The sequence below is a fragment of the Lepidochelys kempii genome, chromosome 9 (genome assembly GCF_965140265.1).
Source record: "Lepidochelys kempii isolate rLepKem1 chromosome 9, rLepKem1.hap2, whole genome shotgun sequence".
NCBI lineage: Eukaryota > Metazoa > Chordata > Testudines > Cheloniidae > Lepidochelys > Lepidochelys kempii.
The window spans coordinates 32,314,558-32,341,579 of NC_133264.1; the positions used below are offsets into that span (position 1 = coordinate 32,314,558).

Genomic DNA, 27,022 nt, shown 5'->3' on the forward strand with positions numbered 1-27,022 from the left:
GTAGGTACAGTAGCAGATCAGCCTATTGTCGTTCCACAGCAGTGATGTCAATGGTTGGTTACATACTGGGTTTGGGAGACCGCCATGGTGAAAATATTCTTTTTGATTCTTTGACTGGTGAATGTGTGCATGTGGACTTCAACTGTTTGTTCAACAAGGTAGGAAATGTCTTGCTGATCTTGCTTATTTTTTAAACACTTGAAAGTTCAAAATCCACAAATCTCTCCTGCTTTTTCAGTATTTCTTTCACTTTGAGACTCTGAATATCTACCAAGATATTCATATACCATTGTGTTCTTATTCAGAAGTTTTAGAATATATAAACCTATATATCAGTGGGGAAAAAATCTTACACAAAGGCATTATTGTCCTGTACGCCTTGATAATTAAAGCAGTCTTTTGTTCAGGCAACATCACGTGAGCTTTCTTTGGATGCACTAAAATGTGAGAGTACTTACTCGATGTTTACAAAACATTCTAATTAGTCTTTCTTTTTTTCACTTTTGTTGTGGATAATGTAGTTTTGTACATCAGTCACTCAAAAGAGAATTTGCTGTGGAAGAAAGTGGCATTTTCTTTTTAACTGTGGCCAGAGTGGGTTTTTGGTATTTCTATTGGAAGATTTAGTTGGTGTTTGGTTTAATTCAGAAATATGTAATATGGGTCCTGTTCAACTAGTTCCCCTGTTACATCTTCAGTGCCAAACATTTGTCCTTGTTGGTCCTATTCGACCTTGTTTTTAAAACAAACAAAATGTTTTGACTAAGTATCTTTAAATTATGAGAATAATGAGAATTTTAAAACTATCATCAGAACTTGCCTGAAGTAGTGGAACAAAGATAAAATTGAAATCTTGAAAGCCAATGTATGATTTAAAACAGAAAACATTAAAGAATTTTAGGTAGTTCTCATCAGCCTTTCACCAAACTCCTAGTCTTTGTCACCTTTATTATTCTATATCCCATATCTATCGTCAATCCTTTGCTCATGCCAAATTTTCCTAAATGGTAAGATGGACTTGTGATATGGCCAAATGTCTGCTAGCTAAGATGAGACCTCCAGAAGCAATGCTGACATAAACCAATTCAAATCTATGCCAGCATTACCTGAATTTGGTATACTCTAATGGTAATAGTTAGGCAAGATAAGTTAGTTGTTTGGCCTGCAGTGGACTGACATACAATTTGGAAAAGAAACTTTATAGAAATAATAAATCAGAAAAAGTGTTCTGAAGTGAACTTCACATTTAATTAACTTTTTATTAATTTGCAGGGGGAAACTTTTGAAGTTCCAGAAATTGTACCTTTTCGCCTCACTCATAATATGGTCAATGGAATGGGTCCAATGGGGACAGAAGGTCTCTTCCGAAGAGCTTGTGAAGTCACAATGAGGCTAATGCGTGATCAAAGAGAACCTCTAATGAGGTACATAACAATCAGTATTTGACGTTTTAATAATAAAATTATCTAGTTTATGATATAAACTTAAAATGTTAACTGCTGGTCCCTGAGCCAGTTCTTTTGGGGAGAGAAAAAAATCCTCTTCCAGTAGCACAGATTGAGTCTGACATGCACTTTGTGTATAAAACAGTATAGCTAGTCAACACATTTTGTTAACTGTAGAGTTACTTTCTAACTAGTAATAAGAAAAAGTACCAAGGTTTACTGTGGATAGTAGTTTTACCGTCTTATACTAAATTTCTGGTTGTTCTCAAAATATAACTTTGCTTATCTTTTATTTACCTCAAATTGTCTCTGCTTTAACCCTCTTCTGTTTAGTTCTTTTGAGCTAGATCCTCCGCTGCATTGCTCTTCTCAGGTACTGGGGGAATCCTTGGCTGCCTGTTTGAGAAAGCTGTGACTAGGGTCCCAATGGGGGCCAGCTATGATCACTCAATTAGGGTGAATTGCAAAGAATGGGGCAGACAATCCCCGTAAAGCTGATGGATATTCCACAACTTAGGTTTACCAAGCCAGCATAAAACAGCTTCTTTATTACCTTACTGGTTACTTAGAAGTCCAAACAACACAATTCCCTTAAAGTGATCCAGCCTCAGGCCTCCATCCACTTACCCACGTCAAATATGATGAAAATTTCTGTAAATCTTATTTCATCATATAAAAGAAAAGGTTCTGCCAATCCCAAAGGATCGGACACATTACCTCCCAGGTTAATGAATGTTTCAGATCTTACCCAAATACATGCTACAGCCAATTCTTATTAACTAAACTAAAATGTATTAAAATCTACAGAGAGAGAGAGTATGGTTAAAAGATAAATATGTGTATAGCGAGAGAGAGAGCTCAATTCATTGAGGTTCAGATTCATAGCATAGATGGTGAGCTTTGTAGTAGCAAAGAGTTCTTTCAGAAATAGTTCATAGGTTATAGTACAATGTCCAAATATTGTATTCGGGGTGTACCAGTATAACTGGGACCTCAGTTTTGTGACTCAAACTTCCCTTGATGAAGCCTAAGCAGATCTGAGATGACAGAATCAGGACCAAAGGATCTTTTGTACAATTTCATGTCTTGTGACAAGTTGGGAGTTCAAAAGGTAATTAGCATGACTTTGAAGGAGGTCCATCACCGGTACTTAGCTATAGAATTAACATAAGCCAATTTGCTTGTTCCTCCACCATTCACAGATTATTTGGTATACATTTCAAAGAGAGATGAATACAGAGATACCCCATTTTTACAGTTCATTTAAATCAGAGGTTCTCAAACTGTGGTCTGCGGACCACTGGTGATCCACGGATAGTTCCCTCTAAGGTGCGCACCTGGGCAGCCGTACACGAGAGAATGAAGGGCCACCCACCTAATTAGTGGAGCCACACAGGCATGGCTCCACTAATTAGGTGCCTGAACCCTGGAGAAGACACACATGTAAGGTGAGGTGGTGGCCTTGGGGGGAATAGGGGGTAGGTGGGAGGGGGCAGTGGGAATTTGGGATGTACAGGACTGCGGCAGCCAGAGAAAGAGGCGACTTTGCCCAGCTGCGGCTGCCGGAGAGAGATGATCCTCCTTCCCAGCCTCAGCTCTGTATGCACAGTGTGCACCTCTATCACAAGTGGCATAAAAATTTGGCTGAATGCTGACTCCCACATTTTTTCAAACTGAAGTCCAGGCATAGGGGATAAATGGAGACCATTGATTTGTTGACAGGTTTTCTTCAGTTCTGTTTAACAAATGTTAATTTTGTTTGTGGTGGTATTGTTGCATGTTAAAAGAATCATTTAATTTTTCTCTAGAAAACATTGTCAAAGAGTTTCATGTGTTTTTTAAAGCTAGCAACAGATAAAAGTAACCTTATTGAAAGAATTTTTGGGGAGCTATGAAGAGTAGCATTTCTCATTGAATTGGCAATAATCACTTGTTGTCAAACTGTGGAGTCCTTCATTATACAAAATGTCCATTAAATAAATGTAAGTTTTGTTTGGTTAAGGGTACCAGAATTTGATCCATTGTGAGCTGAATCAGTGATGCTCAGTAGTGATGACAGGCATAGAGTGTCTTTATTCCTTTGTGCTTGTATCCCATTTCTGAGCATTTGGCCTGCCAATACTTAGATCATGATGGATTAATTGTAGTACAGACTAGGAATCTGTCGAGGATTCATGCTTAAATTGGATGTTCTATAATCTGCTTTTACTTCCTGGAGTTGCCACACACTTGCTACATATTTCACTAGACTGTTGGTAGCAAAATTGCTTACACTGACTAGTTTTGCATTAACTTGAGAACAAACTTAAGAGCTTTACTCAGAGAAACATGGAAGATAGCTCATGTTCTGAGGGCTGTCAGTTACATTACTGTTCCACAAATCTATCCGGATGAGTAATAAAACCATTATTTTTACTGCCTTCTGAAAGGTATGCTCTGTTATTTTAATTGCAAAAGCTGCTGTTAGAGGATACAAGATCTGATTCAAAAGAATAGTTGTGTTGTTTATAACTGCAGTCATGGACAAAGCTAACATTTATGAAATTACCAGTAGTGATACTGTAGAGAGAACTGTAAAGGAAATAGACTCTTTAAAATAAAAGGAGGGTCTTCGCTAATATTTTTCCTTCCTTTAGGAAATAAAAAATTATAGGTTATTAATTAAAAAGGAGTACTTGTGGCACCTTAGAGACTAACCAATTTATTTGAGCGTAAGCTTTCGTGAGCTACACGAAAGCTTATGTTCAAATAAATTGGTTAGTCTCTAAGGTGCCACAAGTACTCCTTTTCTTTTTGCGAATACAGACTACCGCGGCTGTTACTCTGAAACAGGTTATTAATTATTAATATTAAGCAGTAATGTTTTATTTTAGCAAACAGAGTGTCTGTCTTGCGTTTTAAAAATTAAAGTTAGTAGTCAAAAGATTCTATTTAATGTGTCATGGTCAAAAGAAGTTTATAACTAATCATTTCCCACACAATGAACACTTTTTTTGTTTGTATGTTTTTAGTGTCTTGAAGACTTTTATCCATGATCCCCTTGTAGAGTGGAGTAAACCAGTGAAAGGTCATACAAAAGCACAGGTGAATGAAACTGGTGAAGTTGTCAATGAAAAGGTCAGTTGCAAGAAGTTTGATCTACTCTAGAACTAACATTTCATTATTTTATATTTCACAGTATCATCAATTGTTTTGGTCTAATTTATGCAAAGCTTTACTTTCCTGGGTTTTTTCTTCTAAACCTGTTGTAGCTGTTTTTTATTCATGATCTCTTTGCTATTGTTTAATCCTTAAAATATGAGACTGATATTTCAATAAAAACCTTCATGAGACCTACTGTACCTTTTTAGCATCATTCTCTAACGCAGTGTCTATACTGGTAAAATTAGGACCTATAATTGCAGTTCCACCTGCCATGGAAGCTGTAGTGTAAAGAGGGCTCATGCATTTTTACCAACATGTTATCCAAAGCTACTAGATGACATGGTGATGATACCACTTGAGCCCTGTCTGTGTTATGGATTCCACTGTTTCTACCATCAGTGTATCTTAACCCACTAGAGCACAGTCCCCTTCAGAATGTGGAATGGAACCCACTCTCTTGCTCTGAGTCTGGAATGGAGTCTCTTGCTCTTTTAACAACCTAGTAAGTTACACATATAAAACTACATTAAAAGAACATTATTAGGGAGCGCCAGCTCTGCAATAGTTATGGTTGAGCAGCATTGTCTGTTTAAAGGTCCACTCTTCTAAGTACTATAAAATTCACACGCTTACATGGATTGTCTTGAAAATTTCTGTGCCTCATGGGGATGCTGGCTAGAGTTCATGATCTAAATTTGGATAATATAAGCAAGAGATTCCAAGATATGGTCCTCCCCACCCCCAACAAAACCCCAGCATTTTACAAAATCAGGGGCGTGTGTATGTATGTGCATGCACGCACACTGCACGTGTAGGGCTCAAACTACGGCTCTAATTGTTCCTCAACTGATCTCAGTCACTTGACATTTATCTCACCTAAAGCACTGCCCTTTGAGGGAGCAATATTAAAAATCTTATTAAAGGAAGATATTACCTTTCTAGAGAGCTATGGGCCAAAAGAGATTGAAATGTCCATAAGTAGCAAGACTATGGCAAGAAGGTTACCAGACATCTTATTGTCACAGTAGCTGGGTGGCTCAAAGAGATAATTTGTGGTAACTGAGCCTGAGCTACACGTAGGCAGTGTGAGTTTAAACTGCTGCCCTTTTCCGAAATCTGTGAATTATCTGTAGGCATGTTGCTACTATCAGGGTCTGTTGAACTGACTTCATATTTTTGGGAAATATGCCCTGCTAATTTGTACAGCTAATTTAGAAGGGTCTCTAGCTAATTTCTGAAATTACATATTTTCTGCACAAAGTTATTGATAAGAGATTATGAAGAGAAGTAAAATCTGTGACAGTCAGTTTGGAGTTGTGGCAGGCAAGTCAACAGTGGATACTATGTTGCATTAAGATTGTTTGTGGAAAAATATAGAGAGAAAAAAGAAAAACCCTGCACATAGTATTCATTGATGTTGAGAAGGCTTATGCCACATTTCGAGATAAGTCATCTGTATAAGAATGAAACGGATAAGTCTTCATGTATCAGACTCATCCAGGACATATACATGGATGCTGTTACTACAGTTTGAAGGCCATATGGAGAAACTGACCCGTTTCCAGTAAGAGTCAGAGTCCATCAAGACATGGCACTAACCCCCTTTGTATTCATGTTAGTGCTTGAATCACTTACAGAAAACATCCAGAGACTGGCACCTTGGTGCATGCTTTTTGTAAATAATGTAGTGCTTGTGCAGGAGAACAAAGAGGAAGTGGAAGAAGATGGAGGTGTGTACTTGAAAGAAATAGTATGAAAATCAGCAGAAATAAAACTGTATGGTGTATAGATTCAATATCTTGCAGTGTGTAGATTCAGTGATATCTTGCAGGAAGACAACAGGACTGTGAGTTTGTGGGGGTCAGCCACCATCAAAGGTACAGAAGTTCAAATACCTAGGTTCAATAGTTCAGCGACAACATTTATAAGCAGTACAGGAAAGGCATGGGCTAAAAGGAGAGAAGAGAGTAGAGAAAAGTAGTATCTAGAAGACAAAAAGAAAAGGAGTATTTGTGGCTCCTTAGAGACTAACAAATTTATTTGAGCATAGGCTTTCATGAGCTATAGCTCACGTCAGTCACCCTGAAAATGAGAAACACACAGTTCATGATCACCTGTGAAAAATCTGGTTTAAGTGACTTGGCTAGCATCACACAGAAAGTCTGTGGCACAGACAGGGATAGTAGAATTCTGTCCTCCAGAGCAGTGTTCAAATGCCTTAAGCTGAAACCAGCCTACCCTCTAACTTCTGCAACAAATGAGGCAGGGGCCCTACAGACAACAATCTCTTTCACTTCAGAACCCTGATTCATCATCCTCAGAACAGGTCTGTCATGTGCACTGAATGAGATCGTGTTGGGGGGGGGGGGGAAAGGGTATGTGAGCAGCATCAAGCATGTAATTAAAGTCTGTATCATAAATGGGCTGCGTTAGTATAAGGGGACTGAAGTAAGTTTGTACAGCTAACTTTAATTCTGGCATTTCCTAACACTTAAGAGCTTGACCTTGCAGTCAGTCTTTTGATGTTCTTTTAATGTAGTTTTTTTGTGTGTAATACAATATATGAGATAAATGAATGAGTGATCTTATTAAGGAATATATAGCTTCTTTTAGTGTAAGTTGAGAGTATATTCTCATTGGTTGGTGATACAACTGATGATACCCAAGAAAGGGACCTCTTTGGCATAATAGTTGTGTTTTGCCTGTTTTCATGGTTGAGAATTAGTCAAAATACTTTATTTGGCTCAAGTCTGGTTCAAACTTGCAGACTCATTTTTTGACATCAGAGGAAAACACAGTCTGGCCCACATCAGAAAAATCAGTAAAAAAAAACAATAACCCCACCATTGTCTGGTAAAAAATTGCTTTTCTGAACGTAATATGTCTGAACGTTTTTAAGTACAGTTGACTCTTGGCCTCTTTGTTACTGAGCCATATACATGTTGTGATAACGAAAGGATTTATATCAAATAAAACACATTTCATTGCTACCTGTTTCAAGAGGTTGTGCAATAGCTTATTCAATCTTTGATAAGTTCTAGCTGTAAGATTAATGCTAAGGCTATAGCTTGCCCAACAAGCAATCAGTCCTTGAGAATGATTTACTTTGTTCATTTTCGTCAAACTATTTTGAGAAAAAGTTCACAGATATTTGGATATTAAATCTGTTTATGTGGGATCTGGAATACATGCTGTAATTGGCCAAAACTTTATTTGGAAGAACAGGAACTGTTACAGATGTGACAAATGTATGGACATGTGAATTTTAAGTTTTCTTTTTTCCGTGTTTGTAGGCCAAGACTCATGTCCTTGACATAGAACAGCGGCTACAGGGTGTGATTAAGACTAGGAACCGGGTAAAAGGATTGCCCTTGTCTATTGAAGGGCATGTTCATTACCTTATTCAAGAAGCAAACAATGAGAACCTGCTCTGCCAGATGTATATGGGCTGGGCCCCATATATGTGAAATACTGCCTTCAAAACTTATGCTGCTGTAATATTTTTTTTAAAGAAAACGTTGTTGAATTCTTTTAGTCACTGTAATATTTTCTAGAATTACTACTTTTCTTGATTTCTGATTTTGTGCATATCTACATTACAACTTAATATGCAGCCTATGTATTATATACTATATAGTTGTAGTACATATGCTGTGTATGTTGTATACATATATAAATGCACTCATTGCATTGTATGAGTTTGAAGATACATACATTTATACATAGATATTTGTATTTATGGAGACTGTTTTATACATACAGAATACAATACATGAACTATTAAACAGAATATACAGTCATCTCAACGATGCAGGTGTGTGTTTCCTATATACTTTATATTCAATATACAATATTTATGAATGTGTATGTATACTCCCATATCCGAGCAGCGTCTAAATTAGCTTTATAAACATTTTTTATATATATAATATATATATTATTTATTTATTTATTTTTAGAGAGAGAGACAAACTTATTCTATTTCTAATTAATTTATTTTGTAGAAGACAAGTATTGATATTAAAAAAAGAATGTATATAAAATTAATTTTATATCAATATGGTTGAAATGGGATTTTTAGCTGTAGTTGTATTCATATACCTATTTCAGAGTGGTTTTCCAAAACTAGAAACTTTTTTGCAAGATATTCATTCTCACTGAGGTTTTTCTGAAGTTTTGGATGGATGCAACCCTAGGCCAGCAGCAGGCTGAGGGGGGCCGGTGGCCAAGACCCTGGCTGGCAGCAGAGTGCCACTAAAAATCAGCTTGCATGCCGCCTTTGACATGCATGCCGCAGGTTGCCGACCCCTGGCTTAGGCCTTTGTGTTTCCCTAGCATGGGCAAGCGCCACTCAACCAGGGTGAGTGAGGTTTGGTTTTGTACAAGCATTAAAGAGAAAGGAGGATGAACGGCACGTGGATTTGTACATTTTCATACCAGTTTTGGGAGACTCACATAGATCATTGTCCCCAAGGCAGCACTGGGCTCAAGTCCTCCTATGGGCCCCTAAAGAGACTTGCCGTGCTATGGACCCAAACTTGTACCCACTGTGGGGTGCCTGCTGGTGGAAATGCTTGCGCCCAGGTGCTCAGGGACAGAAGTCCGTACCTCACACGCTACCTTTGCTACTCACGAACCCCAGCGCCGGTGTAGTGCCATAGGAAATTCTGCCAGGGAGCAGTTTGAGTTTGTGCTGCTACACGGGCGGTCCAGGCAGACAGGGGCAGGGCAGGGTCTCTCACTGAAGAGGTGGCCCTTTGCCCTCGCCTGGGGGACAGACAGGGCTGCACCCCTCCGCCTCCCCGCCCCGAACGGGCTAAGCCCGGCAGGTCTGCGCTACCCCGGCGCGGAGGACGCACGGCCACATTCTGAGCGCCGTCACGCGCCAGGCTGTGCGGCGCCCGGCCGGCAGGCTGCGCCGCAGGCCCCTGCCCCCAGAGCTGCCCCGACGTCAGCGGGAGGAAGTTTGTGAGGAAAGACGCTCTCTCTCTGCCCCAGTCTCTATGGGTGGAGTAGGGCCGCTCTGCGCCGCTCTCTGTGGTGGCTGGGCGGCCTGGCTGTCAGTAGGACGCGCCGGAAGGAAGCCAGCTGTGGGGGAAGGGCTGTTTGGGTCCGGTCGGGCTGGGGTAGGCGGCAGCCATGGGGGTCCCTAAATTCTACCGGTGGGTCTCGGAGCGGTATCCCTGCCTCAGCCAGGTGCTGAAGGAGCATCAGGTGAGCGGTGCTGGGCCGGGGCTAGCGGACTGGGGGGTGCGCACTCGCCTTGCCCCGGCCGCTCTCCGGGCAGGGGAGGGTGTCCCTGTGCTTCGCCGCAGCCCGCTCACAGCGGAGGGCAGCCAGGAGCCAGCGCGGGCCCGGCCCCGCCAACGGCTCCGGGTTCGTGCCCGGCTCCCCGGCGCTGCGCTGACCTGCCTCGCCCCTGTGAGGAACCAGGCCGCTCCCGAGCGTTCCCCGCAGGATACGGTGCCAGGGAGCGAGCTCTGAAGCGGACCCCGCCGACACGCCTCCGCAAACACAGCTTCTGGGAGGCTGGGGCTGTGCCAGCCCTGCCGTTATGGGCAGAGCAGTGCCTGCCTGCTAGTCACCTTCCCGCTTCTGTTTGTTGATTTTTCTTTCCCGGAACACATTTAGGTCTAGCTCAGCAGCTTCTTATAGGTGTGAGTTTTTATAACACAGCATAATAAACTTGCTAGCAAACACCACTAGCTGCACCAGCAACCCCTATAGGTACGTTTGGAAGGCGCCTTTCAGAAAATAGAATGCAGCTGTTTTGCTTGACAGCGTTGCTTGGATGTAGGAGACAACATCATGGTGAGGTTTTCTGAAGTGCTTAGCCTTGGTCCAACTCTGCTTCTATTTAAGTAATTGAGGATGGTCTAAAAATAAATAAAGTAGATGTCTAAATATATGATTAGGAAATGTGGAAATATATTGCTGTAGTCAGCATGTTGATGTTTATTGGAATAACTACATATTATTTTAAAGTAATTTAAAGACAGAGAAGTTGAAAATCCTATCAGTTGGTGGAGGTCTTGTCTATGCATTTAAATTAATACAGAATAAGGTAGGGTATGAATTTAAAGATTAACTATTCTTGATTAGCTCCATGTGTGGATGCACTTATTCCAGTATAAGAGTGCTTTATTCCAAATCATGTTAAACTACTTCAGAATAAGGCACTCTTATTCTGGAATAAGAGTATCCATACATGTTGCTAATCAGGAATAGCTATTCTGGAATAATTCCCCAAGTAGACAAACCCTAAGTAGCTAGGAAGAGGAAAGAATAGAAACAGAAAGGAAGACTTTCAAAGACGAAAGAACAATTAAACTACTAACGTCTTGTCCTAGATCAGTGGTTCTCAACCTTTTTATCATTTAGGGCTGCATATGCAGCTCTTTGTGTTATATGGGCCACATCCACACAATCTATGTACTACCTGTATAGCCCTGAGAATGTCACATGGGCCAAAGATGTGTGCTGGTTGGGCCACAGATTGAGAATCACTGCCCTAGATGAAGGGACAGTAATATCCTAGTCTTGGAAATTACCAGAGTCCCTGCTGGGTGTTCAGAGGGGGTTGAAAGTATAAAACAATGTTTGATAACAATGCCTCCTCATACTCCCAGTCAACTGTTTGTTCATTTTGGCTTTATTTGCCCAGAGTTGCACCAACTTAACATAAGGTGTGATTTTAAACTGTTTAGTTAAACCAGTGCAGAAGGCTTTGTAGACACTCTTATTTTGTTTCTGACCAGGTTGTCTACAATTAAAAATAACTTTTCTGGTATAGCTATACTGTCAAAACCCTCCTAGTGTAGAGACAACTATGCCACCAAAAAGTACCTCTGCTGGTATAGTTTATTCCAGTTCAGTGAACAAAATAGGCTATATTGGCTAAAGCACGCTATTTTTATCAGTTTCAGAGTAGCAGCCATGTTAGTCTATATCCACAAAAAGATAAGGAGTACTTGTGGCACCTTAGAGACTAACAAATTTATTAGAACATAAGCTTTCGTGGGCTACAGCCCACTTCATCGGATGCATAGAATGGAACATATAGTAAGAAGATGTGTGTGTGTGTGTGTGTATGTATGTGTGTATATATATACACACACACACACATACTTACAGAGAAGTTGGAAGTTGCCATACAAACTGTAAGAGGCTAATTAGTTAAGATGAGCTATTATCGGCAGGAGAAAAAAACTTTTGTAGTGATAATCAAGATGGCCCATTTAGACAGTTGACAAGAAGGTGTGAGGATACTTAACTTAGGGAAATAAGTTCAATATGTGTAATGTCTACACGTACTATAATTCTCTACGCTAGGCCTTTTGATAGCATGCTCACAAAACTTTTAATGTAGACCTGGCTTTATTTTAGTTTAGCTTAAGTCATTGATTAATAACAGGTTTAAATTAAACTGAACCTGGCTTCCACATGGAGCAAATATATGTACACTCAGGGCCCTTGATTTGTATTGTATCATAATTGTTGACACTTAAGCCTCTCCTCATTTAAATGTGGTTCTGACTAAACCAATTTCTAACATAGTTTAGCCAGATAGTGTAGACAGAACCAAACAAAATTTAAAATTCAACATGGCTCTTAAAGTAGTTCATTAACATAGCCTAGTGTAAGTGAATCCTTTACTTAAAAATGGTTTAAAATGCCTTTTAAAATAAAGTTGCATCCCCAATGGTGGGACAAACCTCTTAGAAAACTGATTTTTAAAACTACATGGACTTTAGAACACGCTAAAATATTGCACTTAAGAAATTTTGGTCTCGGGACAAAACTTCCAAAAGAAGCTCCCTGCTGAATGCAGGCTGAGAGGAAGGAACGTGTACAACACACATTTTGAGAAAGCTGCCATGGATAGAGCTCACATTCAGTTGTGCATGGGTTTAATGGTCACAGCATGTCCACTTGAGTCATCCAGTTACTGTGGCAAGAGATTGCCGAAAAATTCTCTGGCTGTTGACTGGCAGAGTCTTGCTATATATGTGCATTTCAGTTTGTTTGGTTCAGCAACTGAGCACAAGCCGACCTGTAGATACAGACTCTAAGATCAATAACTTTTTCAGTATTGCTTCCCCAAGGGAACATTGGATGCTATGCATTAGCTAAGAAGTACCCCAAATGACTGAGATCAGTTGAGTGATTAGTAGAGACTTTGGCTACGTCTACACTGCCATGCAGTTCAGACTGTGGAGATGGAAATAGGAATGTGCACCAAAGTGCTGAGCTGTAAATCCTCTACTTAGATGTTACGGGCATGAACTAAGAGGTTCCTAGTTTACATTAATGTAGTCCTGTTTGAAGAAGACCACATTAAGGTGAACTAGGAAACTTTTAGGAACCATGAGGTACAGCAGGTTTCAAGACAATCCATGTAAGCATGTGGTGGATTTTAGAACACTTAAAGTAGTCTGCTTTTAAGCAGAAAACCATGTAGTTATGCCTTCTTTGTGGCTGGGCTGGGTGTTAAGTTGTTTCTGTGAAACAGTAGGATAAAAACAGGTTTCAGAGTAACAGCCGTGTTAGTCTGTATTCGCAAAAAGAAAAGGAGTACTTGTGGCACCTTAGAGACTAACCAATTTATTTGAGCATAAGCTTTCGTGAGCTACAGCTCACTTCATCAGCTGCATACTGTGGAAAATATAGAAGATGTTTTTATACACACAGCCCATGAAAAAATGGGTGTTTATTACTACAAAAGGTTTTCTCTCCCCCCCACCCCACTCTCCTGCTGGTAATAGCTTATCTAAAGTGATCACTCTCCTTACAATGTGTATGATAATCAAGATGGGCCATTTCCAGCACAAATCCAGGGTTTAATAAGAACGTCTGAGGAACGGGGGAAGGGGGGGGGGTTGGAAAAAACAAGGGGAAATAGGTTACCTTGCATAATGACTTAGTCACTCCCAGTCTGTATTCAAGCCTAAGCCCTGGTCTACACTAGGACTTTAGGTCGAATTTAGCAGCGTTAAATCGATGTAAACCTGCACCCGTCCACACAATGAAGCCCTTTATTTCGACTTAAAGGGCTCTTAAAATCGATTTCCTTACTCCACCCCTGACAAGTGGATTAGCGCTTAAATCGACGTTGCCGGCTCGAATTTGGGGTACTGTGGACACAATTCGATGGTATTGGCCTCCGGGAGCTATCCCAGAGTGCTCCATTATGACCGCTCTGGACAGCACTCTCAACTCAGATGCACTGGCCAGGTAGACAGGAAAAGAACCGCGAACTTTTGAATCTCATTTCCTGTTTGGCCAGCGTGGCAAGCTGCAGGTGACCATGCAGAGCTCATCAGCACAGGTGACCATGATGGAGTCCCAGAATTGCAAAAGAGCTCCAGCATGGACCGAACGGGAGGTACGGGATCTGATCGCTGTTTGGGGAGAGGAATCCGTGCTATCAGAACTCCGTTCCAGTTTTCGAAATGCCAAAACCTTTGTGAAAATCTCCCAGGGCATGAAGGACAGAGGCCATAACAGGGACCCGAAGCAGTGCCGCGTGAAACTGAAGGAGCTGAGGCAAGCCTACCAGAAAACCAGAGAGGCGAACAGCCGCTCTGGGTCAGAGCCCCAAACATGCCGCTTCTATGATGAGCTGCATGCCATTTTAGGGGGTTCAGCCACCACTACCCCAGCCATGTTGTTTGACTCCTTCAATGGAGATGGAGGCAACACGGAAGCAGGTTTTGGGGACGAAGAAGATGATGATGATGATGAGGTTGTAGATAGCTCACAGCAAGCAAGCGGAGAAACCGGTTTTCCCGACAGCCAGGAACTGTTTCTCACCCTAGACCTGGAGCCAGTACCCCCCGAACCCACCCAAGGCTGCCTCCTGGACCCAGCAGGCGGAGAAGGGACCTCTGGTGAGTGTACCTTTTAAAATACTATACATGGTTTAAAAGCAAGCATGTGAAAGGATTACTTTGCCCTGGCATTTGCGGTTCTCCTAGATGTAGTCCTAAAGCCTTTGCAAAAGGTTTCTGGGGAGGGCAGCCTTATTGCGTCCTTCATGGTAGGGCACTTTACCACTTCAGGCCAGTAACACGTACTCGGGAATCATTGTAGAACAAAGCATTGCAGTGTATGTTTGCTGGCATTCAAACAACATCCGTTCTTTATCTCTCTCTGTTATCCTCAGGAGAGTGAGATATAATTCATGGTCACCTGGTTGAAATAGAGTGCTTTTCTTCAGGGGACACTCAGAGGAGCCCATTCCTGCTGGGCTGTTTGCCTGTGGCTAAACAGAAATGTTCCCCGCTGTTAGCCACAGGGAGGGGGGAAGGTTGAGGGGGTAGTCACGCGGTGGGAGGAGGCAAAATGCGACCTTGTAACGAAAGCACATGTGCTATGTATGTAATGTTAACAGCAAGGTTTACCCTGAAAGAGTGTAGCCACTGTTTTATAAAATGTGTCTTTTTAAATACCCCTGTCCCTTTTTTTTTCTCCACCAGCTGCATGTGTTTCAATGATCACAGGATCTTCTCCTTCCCAGAGGCTAGTGAAGCTTAGAAAGAAAAAAAAACGCACTCGCGATGAAATGTTCTCCGAGCTCATGCTGTCCTCCCACACTGACAGAGCACAGACGAATGCGTGGAGGCAAATAATGTCAGAGTGCAGGAAAGCACAAAATGACCGGGAAGAGAGGTGGCGGGCTGAAGACAGGGCTGAAGCTCAAATGTGGCGGCAGCGTGATGAGAGGAGGCAGGATTCAATGCTGAGGCTGCTGCAGGACCAAACCAGTATGCTCCAGTGTATGGTTGAGCTGCAGCAAAGGCAGCTGGAGCACAGACTGCCACTGCAGCCCCTCTGTAACCAACTGCCCTCCTCCCCAAGTTCCATAGCCTCCACACCCAGACGCCCAAGAACGCGGTGGGGGGGCCTCTGGCCAACCAGCCACTCCACCACAGAGGATTGCCCCAAAAAAAGAAGGCTGTCATTCAATAAATTTTAAAGTTGTAAACTTTTAAAGTGCTGTGCTTAAAGTGCTGTGTGGCATTTTCCTTCCCTCCTCCACCACCCCTCCTGGGCTACCTTGGTAGTCATCCCCCTATTTGTGTGATGAATGAATAAAGAATGCATGAATGTGAAGCAACAATGACTTTATTGCCTCTGCAAGCGGTGATTGAAGGGAGGACGGGCGGGTGGTTAGCTTACAGGGAAGTAGAGTGAACCAAGGGGCGGGGGGGTTTCATCAAGGAGAAACAAACAGAACTTTCACACCGTAGCCTGGCCAGTCATGAAACTGGTTTTCAAAGCTTCTCTGATGCGTACCGCGCCCTCCTGTGCTCTTCTAACCGCCCTGGTGTCTGGCTGCGCGTAACCAGCAGCCAGGCGATTTGCCTCAACCTCCCACCCTGCCATAAACGTCTCCCCCTTACTCTCACAGATATTGTGGAGCACACAGCAAGCAGTAATAACAGTGGGAATATTGGTTTTGCTGAGGTCTAAGCGAGTCAGTAAACTGCGCCAGCGCGCCTTTAAACATCCAAATGCACATTCTACCACCATTCTGCACTTGCTCAGCCTGTAGTTGAACAGCTCCTGACTACTGTCCAGGCTGCCTGTGTACGGCTTCATGAGCCATGGCATTAAGGGGTAGGCTGGGTCCCCAAGGATACATATAGGCATTTCAACATCCCCAACAGTTATTTTCTGGTCTGGGAATAAAGTCCCTTCCTGCAGCTTTTGAAACAGACCAGAGTTCCTGAAGATGCGAGCATCATGCACCTTTCCCGGCCATCTCACGTTGATGTTGGTGAAACATCCCTTGTGATCCACCAGAGCTTGCAGCACTATCGAAAAGTACCCCTTGCGGTTTATGTACTCGGCGGTTTGGTGCTCCGGTGCCAAGATAGGGATATGGGTTCCGTCTATGGACCCACCACAGTTAGGGAATCCCATTGCAGCAAAGCCATCCACTATGACCTGCACATTTCCCAGGGTCACTACCCTTGATATCAGCAGATCTTTGATTGCGTGGGCTACTTGCATCACAGCAGCCCCAACAGTAGATTTGCCCACTCCAAATTGATTCCCAACTGACAGGTAGCTGTCTGGCGTTGCAAGCTTCCACAGGGCTATCGCCACTCGCTTCTCAACTGTGAGGGCTGCTCTCATCTTGGTATTCATGCGCCTCAGGGCAGGGGAAAGCAAGTCACAAAGTTCCATGAAAGTGCCCTTACGCATGCGAAAGTTTCGCAGCCACTGGGAATCATCCCAGACCTGCAACACTATGTGGTCCCACCAATCTGTGCTTGTTTCCCGAGCCCAGAATCATCGTTCCACAGCATGAACCTGCCCCATTAGCACCATGATGCATGCATTGGCAGGGTCCATGCTTTCAGAGAAATCTGTGTCCATGTCCTGATCACTCACGTGACCGCGCTGACGTCGCCTCCTCGCCCGGTATCGCTTTGCCAGGTTCTGGTGCTGCATATGCTGCTGGATAATGCGTGTGGTGTTTAATGTGCTCCTAATTGCCAAAGTGAGTTGAGGGGCCTCCATGCTTGCCTTGGTATGGCGTCCTCACAGAAAAAAGGCGCGGAACGATTGTCTGCCGTTGCTCTGACGGAGGGAGGGGCGACTGACGACACGGCTTACGGGGTTGGCTTCAGGGAGCTAAAATCAACAAAGGAGGTGTCTGTACATCAAGGAGTATTTCAGGCAGGACTTCACGGAGGATTCCAATAAGAAATTGTGCACCTAAGTTATCGTTCTTATTGGAACAAGGAGGTTAGCCTGGCCTCTGATTGATACATGGCTAGATTTACCTCGCTGCACCTTCTCTGTGAGTGACTGCAGTGTGACCTAGAGGAATGAGTCCCCTAGACAGGGGAGGAGGCAAATGAGTACAAAACAAATCTGGTCTATTTCTTGTTTTGACCCACTCCATCTATCTTTTACATCTTTGGCTGGCAGCAGACGGTGCAGAAGGACTGCATGCCATCCACATCTCATGGCTGCTCGGCAGAAGGTGGTACAGTACAACTGCTAGCAGTCCGTATCGCCTGCCCGCTCACCATAAGACGGTTCAATAGGACTGACTGCAGAACTAAAGAGAATGACGTGGTCAAGTCACTCCAAATTTAGTCCCTGCGCCCATGTCTGCCCAGGCGCTCCCAGCCAACGTGGCCAGGAGCACCTCGGACATGACGATGACGGCTACCAGTCGTACTGTACCGTCTGCTGCCACAAGGCAAGGGGTTGCTGCTACTGTGTAGCAATGCCGTACCGCGTCTGCCAGCACCCAGGAGACATAGGGTGACGGTTACCTGAGCGGGCTCCATGCTTGCCGTGGTATGGCGTCTGCACAGGTAACTCTGGAAAAAAGGCGCGAAACGATTGTCTTCCCTTGCTTTCACGGAGGGAGGGAGGGAACGGGGGCCTGACGATATGTACCCAGAACCACCCGCGACAATGTTTTAGCCCCATCAGGCATTGGGATCTCAACCCAGAATTCCAATGGGCAGCGGAGACTGCAGGAACTGTGGGATAGCTACCCACAGTGCAACGCTCCGGAAGTCGACTCTAGCCTTGGTACTGTGGAAGCGCTCCACCGAGTTAATGCACTTAATGCACTTAGAGCATTTTCTGTGGGGACACACACACTCGAATATATAAAACCGATTTCTAAAAAAACGACTTCTATAAATTCGACCTTATTCCGTAGTGTAGACATACCCGAAGTTAATTGTATCCACTTTGCAAATGAATTCCAATTCAGCAGTCTCTCGCTGGAGTCTGGTTTTGAAGTTTTTCTGTTGTAATATCGCAACTTCCATGTCTGTAATCGCGTGACCAGAGAGATTGAAGTGTTCTCCGACTGGTTTATGAATGTTATAATTCTTGACATCTGATTTGTGTCCATTTATTCTTTTACGTAGAGACTGTCCAGTTTGACCAATGTACATGGCAGCGGGACATTGCTGGCACATGATGGCATATATCACATTGGTGGATATGCGGGTGAACGAGCCTCTGATAGTGTGGCTGATGTTATTAGGCCCTGTGATGGTGTCCCCTGAATAGATATGTGGGCACAGTTGGCAACAGACTAATGCATGAAAACTTGGAAATGTTAGCACAGTGCCCCGTGTAATCTAGTCATTCTGGTTATTTATAACTGATGTTTGTACCATGTTTTTTTCAGTGTCAGGGATGTTGCTTTTAACTATAGTCTCGCTGAACAAAAAGAAGCAGTCTCCACTTAGTGCTCTTAATTACTAGGGTTATTCATATTCATAGCAGTGTGTAGAATTTATCATCTGATATCCTTTATGAAAGCCTGAGTGTCCTCCTAGAATAGAAACTCAGCAACAGCCACTGCTAGCAGAACCAGATGGAATAGGGAAAGGGACTAGCTGAACCTACCTGCTCACCCACCCCTTCCTTTGTGGAGCCAGCCTGCAAAGCACCATCACAAGATAAAGGTGGTTGTGGAAATACAGTCCTTTACAGCCTGGGGATCCTTGTTGATGTCAGCAGTTTGAGACTCTGTGGGCTTTTTTGTAAGGTTAGGAGATTGATTCTTTGTGGGAGTCAACTTTCATAGGCTGATTCACTCTATATAACTTTACCACCAATCTTAAGGCTCTTTACATGGAAAAGAGTAGGAATAAAGGAAAACTTTGAGTATTTTATCCATCATTCAACCAAGAGATAATTCCATGCTGTTCAAGGAAAGAAAATTAACTTTTAGTACCCCCAGAATTCCTTATATCCAGAGAGACTGTGTTTTGGTCTTTTTGAATCTGGCAGAGAGACTGATTTATGAAATGTCCACCCTTCATCTATTTTCTGGAACCTGAAGGGGAGATGTCTTCTGCAGATTGACAGTTTCTGGTGATCAGTTGGCTGAGTGCAAAGCCAAGAACTGGAGCAAGATGGAGCATTAATTTTTGGTGATCAGAACATTTACGGCTTTAGTAATCAATAATTTGGCGTTCTCTGTATTGAATTTGCTCAGGCTTCATGCATTACCAAGTGTGGACAGGTTGACTGAGTTAGTCTTGTTGTGGAAGACCTCCAAAGTCTAACTGAATCATAAAATTTATTTTATCCTCTTTTACTATCACAGCAATAAAATTTTTAGTGTTAATGTTGTTTGATTTTGTTTTTACTGCTGCTACTTCCTTTTGAACTCTCAAACTAAAAACATTCTGTGGGAGGCAGAATGATGTCATGTTAACTATGCCATAGTTGGAAGAAGAGAATATTCTGCGTATCTTTTAAATAATTGGCAAGTACCGTGTGATTTTTTTTTCCATTCAGTTAATCACTATAAGGAGAAACTGTTCTGTTTATTTCTTGGAACGATTCACATTTTTGTCCTTTACACGTTGTACAAATACATGTTTGCCTAAATTAATATTGTAAAGTGTTCTTCCCACTATTGCAAAAAGATGTAGGATAATTTGTATACTAACATTTAATTACAAATAGTATTATGAAATTGAATTCAGACTGGACATGTTTCACTATTTTATATTTGCTACAGTCCAGCAGCTTGCTAGTCTACTTGCTATCCTGTGTTTACAGTATATTAGTAGAGAAGAAGGAGGTATTGTGTGCAGATAGAAATCATTAAACATGAAGGCCTGATTCTCTTCTCTTGTTGGTGTCAGTCAGGAGCAACTCTGTTGAAGTTGAAGGAGTAATATTGGTGTAAAATTTGGGTAAGAGAGGAGAGAATCAGGCCAGAACAGTGGTAGCATGGAAGGAATTACTGTGGAAAACTAAAGCGGTTTGGTGATGTTTATCAGAGATGAATGTTCAATTTTAGATCTGAAAGCAAAGAAATTTAACAAATTCAAAATACTAGGAGTTATACACAAAGTTTAAATATATGTGAAGGTGAGACATACTTTTCCTCGGTGGTTCTTTTATATTCAGAAGAGTACATAGGTGAGAATACTAGAAGGATGTAAAATACTGGGCCAGCTATTCAAATACTGAAGAAAGAAGCAAGGGTTAGTTTTGTTTGAAGAAGCAGGGAGGGGGCACTACCGGACAAGGCTACGTTGTTTCTTCTTCTGTTTGCTCTTGCCAAAAACATGATAGAAGAGAGAGGGCATAAAGGGCAGTTTCTATGTAAAACACAGAAGATTATTTATAAAGTTCATCACAGCATGCATCTTCATATGTAGAAAATGTCATCTGCTACTCTTCCATATGTCTGCTTCATGTGAAAAGCGCATGTGGATCACCAAGGTTCTGTTTCGAGTGCTGTCCCTGTGGGTGCTCCACTCTAGATGTCGGTGCGTCCGGCGCCGTTGATCGGAAATGTTCAATAGCAGTGCCTGGTTGGGACGCATGCTCTCAGTTGGTATCTCCTGTCTTGTTGGAATCTTCCTGAGTGCGTGCGTCCCTCACCCTCCTAGTTCCTTCTCAACCGTCCTCGGCTGAAGATGGGACTCGGGGCAGTGCTACTTTTCTTCCCTGGTATCTTAGGAAACAGTAACAAAGAACATAGAAATAGTTATTAGTTACATCCCCGTTGTTTCCCTTCCTTTAGTGTAGTTACATAGTTAGTTACTTAGTTAAAAAAAAAAAGAACCAAAAACCCCAAATTTTTTCGCTTCAGCCTTGTCTCCTGCTGAGACACTCTCCCCTGCCATTTCTAATTCATAATGCCAGGGGCTTCAGGATTCAAAAAGTGTGTTTCCTGTCAGGACTCCATGCCACGGTCGGATGGGCACTCACGTTGTGTGAAGTGCCTCGGGGAAACTCACGTCCCCGCAAAGCGCCTCCACTGTACAAGCCTCAAGTCAAGAGCTCGGCGTGACAGGGACCTGTGGCTTAAATGCTTCTAATGGAAAAGTCCCTCCAGCTGCTTTTGGAGACAGGGAAAGTTAAACTTGCTCCCACACGCTTCCCAGCCAGATCCGAACCAGTTGGGAGCATTGCTTCACCCTCTCTGGAGCAGAGGCAAGAAGCACAACAGTCTCAAATGAGAGACGTTAACAAGGGTAAAGGGGCTCCTGCAAGATCCTTACCCTCTGTGCTGACAGCGCCAAAGGCAGGTGCCTCAGCCTTTTCTAACGCCACAGCCATGGCTCCCGCAGAGTGCAGAGGCAGGAACCCGACCTCCCGCACAGGGAAGGTTTCTGTGGCACTGGTCCGTTTGGCACCAAAACTAGTCACGGTGCCGACAGCATGCTCTTCCCCGGAGCCGAGAAGAACGTCAGCACCAAGCCTGCCTCCCACCCCGGCACCAGCAGCGGACCCCCTGCAGGGCACCTCCAAGCGCTCTGCGGCACCGCTGATGCTTTCACTTTCACTTGATAACAAGCTAGAGCACAAAGCAGGCTCAGCACAGCCCAGGGAGCAGGAGCAACAGTTTCTCACTCAGTGTGACCTCTCAGTACCACCTGAGCCTAACTCCCCGTTCCTGAATACACAGGACTCACTTTCTGAACAGCCGCTCTCCCCACCTGAACTGGCTACCTTTACTGACAGCGAACTCGATATACAGTAGCAGGCGGAGTTCTCTCCACCTGCCTCTCATCCTCCACCAGAACCTCTTCCACATCAGGTCATGGCTCACAGCCACCAGCCTCAGTTTCCCTACTCTCCCCCCCGGCCCCCCGTGGGCAGCACCTGGGTTCTCCTACCCTATGCCTTGGCCTCAGTGGTGCCCTTGCCCACATCCTCCTACCACTCATCCTCAGACCTCTTCCACCAAACCACTAGTTCCTTCTGTGCCTCGATCTCCAGCTCCGTCCACTTCTAGAGTACCTGAACCCCTTCCTGAGAATGTGAGCTACGCACCATATCCTGACTCATCGACCCCTAACTCTCCATCAGTCCCAGACGGAGCCCTCTTCCCTCTGCCTCCACAGAACGTGGACGACTGTAAACAATTTCAAGAACTTTTCAGGAGCAGGGGCAGCAGGTTTGTATAATTTTTGGTGGTGCCCAGAATGAGTCCAAGTCATGCCCCACCACCGCACCTCCTTAAGGGTCTGGGAGGAAGTTTGGGTGTGGGAGTGGGGAGGTGTTTGGGTGCGGGCTCTAGGCTGGGGCAAGGGGTGGGCTGTGGAAAGGCGTTTGGGTGTAGGGTGTAGGCTCTGGGAGGGAGTTGTGGTGTGAGGTCTGGGCTGGGACAGGAGGAGTGGGTGTGGGGGATGTGCTCTGGGAGGGAGTTTGGGTGGGGGGTCTGGGATGGGGCAGGGGTGCAGGAGGGGGCTCAGGGCTGGGGCACAGGGAGTGAGGGCCCTGGCTGGGGGCACAGGGCTTGGGGTGAGGAGCTTGGGGTGCAGACAGGCTGCCCCAGGGTGAGGGCCAGAGAGGAGGACTCCCCCCAACCCTTTCCCCCACTGCTGCTGCCCCTCACCATAGCCTCACTGGGGGTGGGGGGTAGGGCTGCCCCATGCCCAGCGTGGGGCAGAAGCAGTGACTGGCCAGGGGGGCATGCAGGGTGTCACAACACTCACCCAAGCCTCAGCTGCTCAGGTCCAGGAAGCCCCCTCACCTCCCCTGTGGTGGGTGGGTGCTGGAGGTGAGGGGGCTGCCATCACATGTGGCTTCCTCCCCTGCTGCAGCCTGCTGTCCCACACTGTAGCCTCTTGGCCGGGGCGGGGGTGGGAGGGAGGCCTGCCCCTTGCACCGGGGCTGCAGGCTGAGGTTAGGGGCAGGATCACAGGGTCAGACACTAAAGGAAGCTCCAGCAACTGCTCAGGTGAGTGAGGTCCAGAGGTCTGTTCCTGCGTCTCCTCTTGGTGGGTGCTGGAGACAGAGAAGGCTGCCAATCATATGTGTACCTCTTCCCCTACTCTGGTGCAGCAGCAGCCAGCTGCCTCAGCTTGCTCTTGTGCTGTAGCCTAGCCTTAGGCCGCAGCGCAGCCAACGGAGAGCAGCATGGAGTGGCAGGGCACCTACCCACTTTTAATCAGGCAGGGACACTCCTTGGCAGGTGGGACGCTCTAGGGCCTGGGGGAGGCGCGTGGGGGGGCGGCAGGCAGGAGCACACTCTAGGCAGGGCCGGGGGAGAGACCCGGCTCCAAACATTGGTGGAGCTGGGCCCCCCAGCCCTGAATATTGCTGGAGCTCGGGCACCACGGGCCCATGTAACTCGCCGCCCCTGTTCAGGAGGGTGGCACTCAGTCAAAACATCCCCTTAGAAGAGGTTCAGGAGACACAACACAGACTCCTCAGAATCCTTCAACCATCTGCGCCCTCAAAGATCGCGCTCCCCATAAACGAAGCACTCCTGGAACCAACTGACACACTCTGGCAAACTCCAGCTTCTTTATTACCAACTTGCAAAAAGGCCGAATGTAAATATTATGTTCCTGCTAAGGACTCTGACTTCCTATTTTCTCATCCACAACTGAACTCTCTTGTCCTGGATGCAGTCGCACAAAGGACGAAACAGCCACAATATCGGCCCACCCCACAAGACAAGGAGCTTAAACACCTTGATGTCTTGGGTTGCAAGGTTTATTCATCCTCCACTCTACAATTCAGAATTGCGAACTATTCTGCCCTCCTCGCCAGCTACAACTTCGATAATTACAATAAACGTTTTGAATTTGTCTCCTACATTCCAGAGGATAGCAGAGCAGACTTCAAATCAATCCTGATTGCAGGCCAACTGATTCCCAGAACTGCCCTACAAGCATCTCTAGACACGGGGGACACAGCAGCCTGTACTACTGCAACTGCTGTGGTTATGCGCAGATCTTCATGGCTCTCTGCATCCGGCATCCCTAAAGATCTGCAGACCAAAGTGGAGGACCTCCCCTTTGATAAAGATTAAACTTTTTTCCACAAAAAACAATGAACTCCTTCACACCATGAAAGATTCTAGAGTGACACTGCGCACCCTAGGCATTCACCCATCTCTTCCCAGGAGACAACAATACCAATCCTACCAAAGACCACGCACACAACAGTATTATCAGCTTCAACCCAAACCATACGACATAACTAGGAATCGCGCTAGACCCCCTAAGCGCAGACAAAATCAAGCTCAAGCAACCACCTCCCACCCATTGGGGAATAAACAATTTTGAAACGTTGGTCAAGGGTCTGCACGACCACCCCTTGATTCCACTGCCTACTTGCCCATTTGGCTACCGCCTCCAGAGTTTCCAACATGCCTGGCAGCGGATTACACAGGACCACTGGGTCCCCGAAATAGTTCAGTTACTCTATCCCATTTATATCCTACACTCCTACCCTTCCCCGTCCCTCTTCAGGGACCCCTCTCATGAACACTTACTTCGCGCAGAAGTGGTCCCCCTTCTACAACTAGGTGCAGTGGAACCTGTGCTGACACAACATCGAGGGAAAGGGTTCTACTCCCATTACTTCCTGACCCAGAAAAAGACCGGGGGATGGAGGCCTATACTAGACCTATGCCGTCTGAACAAATTCTTGAGGATACAAAAATTCAAGATGGTCACACTGGGCACAATAATTCCTGCACTGGATCAAGGGGACTGGTTCACAGCCCTCTACCTACAGGACACATTCTATTCGACATTGGTGAGGCCTCATCTGGAGTACTGTGTCCAGTTTTGGGCCCCACACTTCAAGAAGGATGTGGATAAATTGGAGAGAGTCCAGCGAAGGGCAACAAAAATGATTAGGGGACTGGAACACATGAGTTATGAGGAGAGGCTGAGGGAGCTGGGATTGTTTAGCCTGCAGAAGAGAAGAATGAGGGGGGATTTGATAGCTGCTTTCAACTACCTGAAAGGGGGTTCCAAAGAGGATGGCTCTAGACTGTTCTCAATGGTAGCAGATGACAGAACGAGGAGTAATGGTCTCAAGTTGCAGTGGGGGAGGTTTAGATTGGATATTAGGAAAAACTTTTTCACTAAGAGGGTGGTGAAACACTGGAATGCGTTACCTAGGGAGGTGGTAGAATCTCCTTCCTTAGAGGTTTTTAAGGTCAGGCTTGACAAAGCCCTGGCTGGGATGATTTAACTGGGAATTGGTCCTGCTTTGAGCAGGGGGTTGGACTAGATGACCTTCTGGGGTCCCTTCCAACCCTGAGATTCTATGATTCTATGATTCTATGACACTTATTTTCATATATCAATTCATCCAGCTCACGGACACTGCCTACGATTCACAATCAGTCATGACCATTTTCAATACAGAGTTCTTCCTTTTGAACTCTCCACAGCACCGAGAGTCTTTTCTAAAACTCTGACCGTGGTCATGGCTCACCTCCACAGACATGGGATCACATTTTTCCCCTACCTGGACAATTGCCTCATCAAGGGCAACTCCTATGGCAAGACACTTCAAGCTATCTATTTCGCCATCTCCCTCTTTCACAGCCTTCACCTCCAAATAAACCTCCAAAAATCCACCCTGACTCCTACATAACAGATCGAGTTCATTGGAGCTCATCTGGACTCAATCCGAAGCAGAGCCTCGCTCCCAATCACAGATTCCTCGCTATCACGCAGCTTATATGCACGCTCTCTATTTGTCCCAGGACACAGGCAAGAATCTGTCTACAGCTCCTTGGTCACATGGCAGCCACCACCTTCATGGTCCAGTACACCAGGCTACACATGAGATGTCTTCAGGGCTGACTCAACTTCAAACCCAACAGACACACCTTAGGGATGCTGCTAACTCCTCCTCCCCCCAATGTTCTAGCTTCCCTACATTGGTGGACAAGACCAGAAAACCTCTGCACGGGGGTTTCCTTCCAGCAACGATCCCCAATGCTCATGCTCACCACGGACACTTCCCTAATCAGTTGGGGAGCGCATCTATGGGGGACACAGGGCACAAGACCGATGGTCCACATCAGAGACGAGCCTACACGTAAATCTCTTGGAGCTCAGAGCAGTGAGGCGAGCATGCCTTCAGTTTCTTCCCCTCATAAAGAACAAATCTATTCAGGTCTTAACAGACAACATAGCATGTATGTTCTACATCAACAGACAAGGGGGAGCCTGATAACATTCCCTATGCATGGAAGCCATCCGACTATGGAATTGGTGCATACAACATCAAATAGAAATCATTGCTTCCTACCTGCCTGGCTGCCACAACGCTACTGCCGACACACTCAGCAGGCACTTCTTGACAGAACACGAATGGGAACTTCACCCCGCAATACTTCAACAGCTCTTCTCCCTCAAGGGCACTGCGTCAATAGACCTCTTTGCCACAACCCAGAATCGAAAATGTCGCCTGTTTTGCTCCTGAGTGGGACATACTTATTGCCCCGGCTTGGCCGAGACAGATGTGGTATCCTTACCTGCTCTGCCTGTCCTCCTGTCATCCATGGACTCTCCCCAGCAGGCCAGATCTCCTTTCCCAGGACAACGGAGGGGTCCTTCATCCCCAGCTCCAAAAGCTCCACCTGACAGCCTGGTTCCTTCATGGTTCCAAACCCATGAACTAGCCTGTTCCGAGCAAGTCCAATACATCCT

At 44.9% G+C, this 27,022-nt stretch overlaps 2 protein-coding genes across 4 annotated transcripts in view; both read left to right on the forward strand.

Moving 5' to 3' along the window:
- ATR (ATR checkpoint kinase) overlaps positions 1-8,398 on the forward strand; it is an 82,119-nt gene extending 73,721 nt beyond the window's left edge. For both annotated transcript variants that reach the window (XM_073359783.1, XM_073359784.1), the window contains 4 exons: positions 5-158; positions 1,273-1,424; positions 4,457-4,562; positions 7,883-8,398. In XM_073359783.1, coding sequence (XP_073215884.1) covers positions 5-158; positions 1,273-1,424; positions 4,457-4,562; positions 7,883-8,056 — 586 coding nt within the window. In that variant the 3' untranslated portion in view covers positions 8,057-8,398. The remainder of the gene's footprint in view (positions 1-4; positions 159-1,272; positions 1,425-4,456; positions 4,563-7,882) is intronic.
- A 1,262-nt stretch (positions 8,399-9,660) lies between these two features.
- Positions 9,661-27,022, forward strand: part of XRN1 (5'-3' exoribonuclease 1) — a 78,314-nt gene continuing 60,952 nt past the window's right edge. For both annotated transcript variants that reach the window (XM_073359804.1, XM_073359805.1), the window contains exon 1: positions 9,661-9,803. In XM_073359804.1, coding sequence (XP_073215905.1) covers positions 9,729-9,803 — 75 coding nt within the window. In that variant the 5' untranslated portion in view covers positions 9,661-9,728. The remainder of the gene's footprint in view (positions 9,804-27,022) is intronic.